This window comes from Silene latifolia, chromosome 1 (assembly GCF_048544455.1).
Source record: "Silene latifolia isolate original U9 population chromosome 1, ASM4854445v1, whole genome shotgun sequence".
NCBI lineage: Eukaryota > Viridiplantae > Streptophyta > Magnoliopsida > Caryophyllales > Caryophyllaceae > Silene > Silene latifolia.
Window position 1 is genome coordinate 169,960,895 of NC_133526.1, and position 4,290 is coordinate 169,965,184.

A 4,290-nucleotide genomic window follows, 5' to 3' on the forward strand; every position below is an offset into this window, starting at 1 on the left:
TAATTTTTTTTCCCATTTTTAGGTTAAATCGACTAAACCGCTACTTAAATTAGTAGCTTTACACAGTGTCACGGTGCAAAAACTTCTTGAAAATGATTAAATTATGTAAACTATAAAGCCGTGGGTTTAACCCACGACTTCACTCCTTAATTATAACCAAAAAGCCTGCAACTTTTGTAATCAACGCCTGTGTTAGCCCAGTAAAAATTCATGAAACACATGAAGTCGCCGGTCCAAGTCCCAACTTTACTTTTTCACTATTTCTAAAAGTTATTGTTGTGTTAACGTTTGGGAACAAGATAAAGCCACTAGCTTAAGTAGCGGTTTTACCTAAATACGGAGAATAAAACAAAACTGATATCGTGATCAATTAACCTCAAATAATTTGAAACCGAAAATAGTTGAAGAGGTTGGTGTGTCCAACAACCCCAAATGTTAGGAGATGTATTAAATAAATAAAAGTTTTAATACCAATGTTATAGAAACCGACTATTCAGGTAAAGTAAGTAGGCAATTGATAATTAAGAAAGTAATCTGTATTCTACACTAATAGGAAAAAGATTTGTACAATGACAATAATAGAAAAAAAAAAGTAACATGTGTGAGTGGGAATGTCTCCTATCTCTTAAACAAGTGATGATGGGTTCGATTGTTATTTTTTGCGAATGAAAAAGTAAAATTAAAAGGGATCAATCACATTAAATTGCTTTTAGTACCTCGAAGAAGTTGTCCAAGTGTCGGTAGAGATAATCAAACTCCTAGCTAACACCAAAGAAAAAAAAAAAAAAAAAGAAGTTTAATAATGGCCGTCGTGTATTTTCCTCGAATCTTATTTAGCCAAAAATTCCACATCTAACCTCTCCCTCTCATACTTTTAGAAAGACACACCTTTCATGTAGGTAAAAACTAAGCATGATTTCTTCATTGCACAACAAACTCCAAAAATTCAAAAAAACATTTTTAATTAACTCCGTCACATGAATTACTTTAGCCCCTCATAATTCATTGCAATAACATCGGCGGTGAAAAATCCCTCTTTTTCGATTGGAGAAAAATGAAAAGCAGGAAGATGAAAACGTCAAATAATCAATACATACCCTTTGAAGTGTTGACCCAAATCCTCGCATATTTGCCAGCAAAAAGCGTCTTAAAATTCAGGTGCGTCTGTAAATCTTGGTGTTCCATTATCGATAGCCCTGATTTTGTTTCTATGCATCTTCAACTTTGCAACACCAACCCCTTTAATTCGGGTAAAGTATTAGCCCTTGAGGGTTTGGGAAGAGGTGGATGTAATGGATCCTTGTTAACACTTCGTAAAGCCGACACTCTTCGTAAAACTGATCACATTTTCAAGTGTTCTCAAAGATATTATCTTTATGGAAGTTGTAATTCACTGCTTTTAATGGGCCGCGTGACCCATTATCAAACTTGTCCGAGACTATGTAATCCGAGTGTTGGAAAATCGTTGTTACTTCCCCTTTGGCCCCTTCCCCCTTATTTCAAGTATAACACTAGCTTTGTACTTGGATTTGCGCTTCACACTAAAGATTTTAAAGTCATTGTAATCGCATTTAACCACGCTACGAATATAGCAACTCTAGAGATGCGAGTTGCAGTTTATACACTTAGTGATCAACAATGGGCTGTCAGGGATAATGGCCTCAACATTGACGGTTTGTCCTTTAAGAATTTGATTGGGCCCTATTATTTCTGTGAGGGGTCTGCTAACTGGCTTGGTAATCAAGTTGGTAAACCGACTCATCTTGTTTCCCTTGATTTTGATACGGAAAGTTTCTCCTTTTTGGAACTGCCATATGCGTTGGATGAAGTAAATACTACTTCAAGGTCGCTGTTTCTTCTTGGGGAGTCATTAGCGTTTTTCTGCATTTCTTCTGTTAGTCTTAAAATATGGGTGTTGAAACAAGAGAGTGTTAAGAGTAAGTGGACTCTATGGTTTTCAGGTCCTTCGAGTAGTGATGGATTTAATTTATTCCATCACAGGCGCTCTAAAACAAGGATATTGTATTACAAGGGTGATGGTGGATCTCTTGTTTATGGGAAGAAGTCCTATAATATTGCTACTTGCCAAGTACGGTCAATTGGAAAATCTCTGAGCCGTAATGTGGAATTGGGGACATATTATGAGAGCTTGGTTTTGTGCAAAGGATGTGAAGCTCAGGATATGGCTTCTTTCCCATTTTGCTTGGATAAAGAACATATCTGAAACAAAATTATACAATCTGAGCAAACATTAACTTATTGCTCTTGTTGTTTGCTGTTTGTATTGTTTAATTAACGAGTAATAGTTGTCGACTAGAAAAACAAAGACATTTCAATAGAAAGCTAGTTGTTTTTATTTACAATATGAACTATGATTGACAAGAGAATGTGCAGAGCATTAGTTAAAAGACATGTTATTCTATCATTTTGATTGCGTACTATATCTGAATTTAGCATTGTAAATGATAAGATTTGTGATACACAAGTCAATTGCTTCTCTTCGTCTCGCTCTTGCTCTACCTTTTGAGTACCATTTTGCTCTTTGGCTTCAATGCTCTCCATCTTGTTGCTGTTGTTCATAACTGCCCCGTGTTTGTAATTATATCATCTGCTGGCTTATCGTATTTCTTTAGTGCTGTCATGTCTCTGTTAATTTTGTTTGCTCCGGCTTGCTTTTAAAAGCTTTATTATCTCACTGTTGTAGTGTTGTTTAAGAGGCAATAGAAGCTTAATTATCTAGGAAATTAGATATTGTAAATTTGAAGTGTGGTAATAGATGCATAGATTGATTGTTTACATTGTTGCACTGCATAATTTGGAAGGTTACTTATGAGGTAAGAGTATGATGTACAAGATCTGTAGCACTCGGAAATCGGAATTGCTTATGTTTTTTACGGTGTCAACTGTTGTAAACTTGTGCTTGTAATTGGGCATCATATTTTAGGGACATTATTCAAAGTAAAGCGTTGTTTAGCCAAGTTCGGACTCTTACGAGTATTAAAAAGAGACGGAATGTAGTAAAACCCGATTGATGAAAGCTTGAACAATTGATGAGAAGATGTATAGAGATTTTGAAGACAAGCCTAAACAACATTGTGAGAATTTTAGTGACCCTTTTTATTAAACTGATGATTGTAATAACATGATTAGAGAGAATGAGAATGTAAGAATTATGATTTTATTATTCTGAAAAGGTGAATGATGATATGTACATGATCAGCTATATATAGCAGTAGCTTCTAACAACTTTCTAACCAACTCAAGTTAGCTTTAACTAAATATGAGTCAGCTTAACTAATCATGTAACTAATTCTTGATTTGCATAACTAACTTATCTATATTAGTTACATAGTCTAATATTCCCCCCTCAAGCTTGAGCTGGGGAAGATACTAGACCAAGCTTGGATGAAAGGAAGGTATGCTGATCAGATCCCAATGCCTTTGTCATAAGATCTGCAAGCTGTAATCCCGTCCTCACATGTTTAGTTAACAGAAAACCTGCCAATTGTTTCTCCCTGACATAGTGGCAGTCTATTGACAGATGCTTTGTTCTCTCATGAAAAATAGGATTGTGAGTCAAATGTTCTGCTGCCTTGCTATCACACATTAAGGAAATAGGCTTGGGCACCTGAATTTTCATGTCTTGTAGAATGTTATCAAGCCAAACAATTTCTGAAGAAGTATATGATGAGCTCTGTACTCGGATTCAAATGAGAACTCTTACTAACAGTTCTCTGTTTCTTAGTCTTCCATGATATCAGAGAATTACCCAAGAATATGCAATATCCACTCGGTGACCTCTTTTGGTGAATGCACACCGACCCCGATCCGCATCACCGTAGGTTGTCGATGTAAGGTCGACTTGGCACCGTAAAAAGCAGATCCTGTATTAATAGTCCCTCTAAGATATCGAAGGACATGCAAAGTCGCTTGTAAGTGAGGCATCCGGGTTCACTTATAAATTGACTAAGGTGTTGTCTGAGAATATGACAGTCGGTCTTGAAGAGTTCAGATACAAAAGCCTTCCTACTAATCTTCTGTACACTTCAGGATTATCCAAGACTTGGCCATCATCAGTAGATAATTTTAATCCTCTTGGCAAAGGAAACTTAGCAACTTTGCAGTCTTCCATCTTCATGTTCTTCAGAATATCCAGAATGTACTTTCGTTGATTAATTAGTATCCCTGATTCATTCCTGGCCACTTCTAATCCAAGGAAATATCTCATATGGCCAAGATCCTTGATGGAGAACATGGAATCTAAGCCTTGCTTGATATGTGCAATATGGT

General features: G+C 36.2%; 1 protein-coding gene across 1 annotated transcript; it reads left to right on the forward strand.

The window, feature by feature from the left end:
- Positions 1–1,054: 1,054 nt before the first annotated feature.
- Positions 1,055–2,224, forward strand: LOC141587174 (putative F-box protein At5g50220). Its single transcript, XM_074408619.1, has one exon. It carries the CDS (start codon positions 1,055–1,057, stop codon positions 2,222–2,224), a length of 1,170 nt encoding a protein of 389 aa, XP_074264720.1.
- Positions 2,225–4,290: the final 2,066 nt, after the last annotated feature.

Bases quoted from the DNA above. Each gene is read 5' to 3' on its own strand.
- LOC141587174 (XM_074408619.1), top strand. From the start codon at position 1,055: ATGAAAAGCAGGAAGATGAAAACGTCAAATAATCAATACATACCCTTT.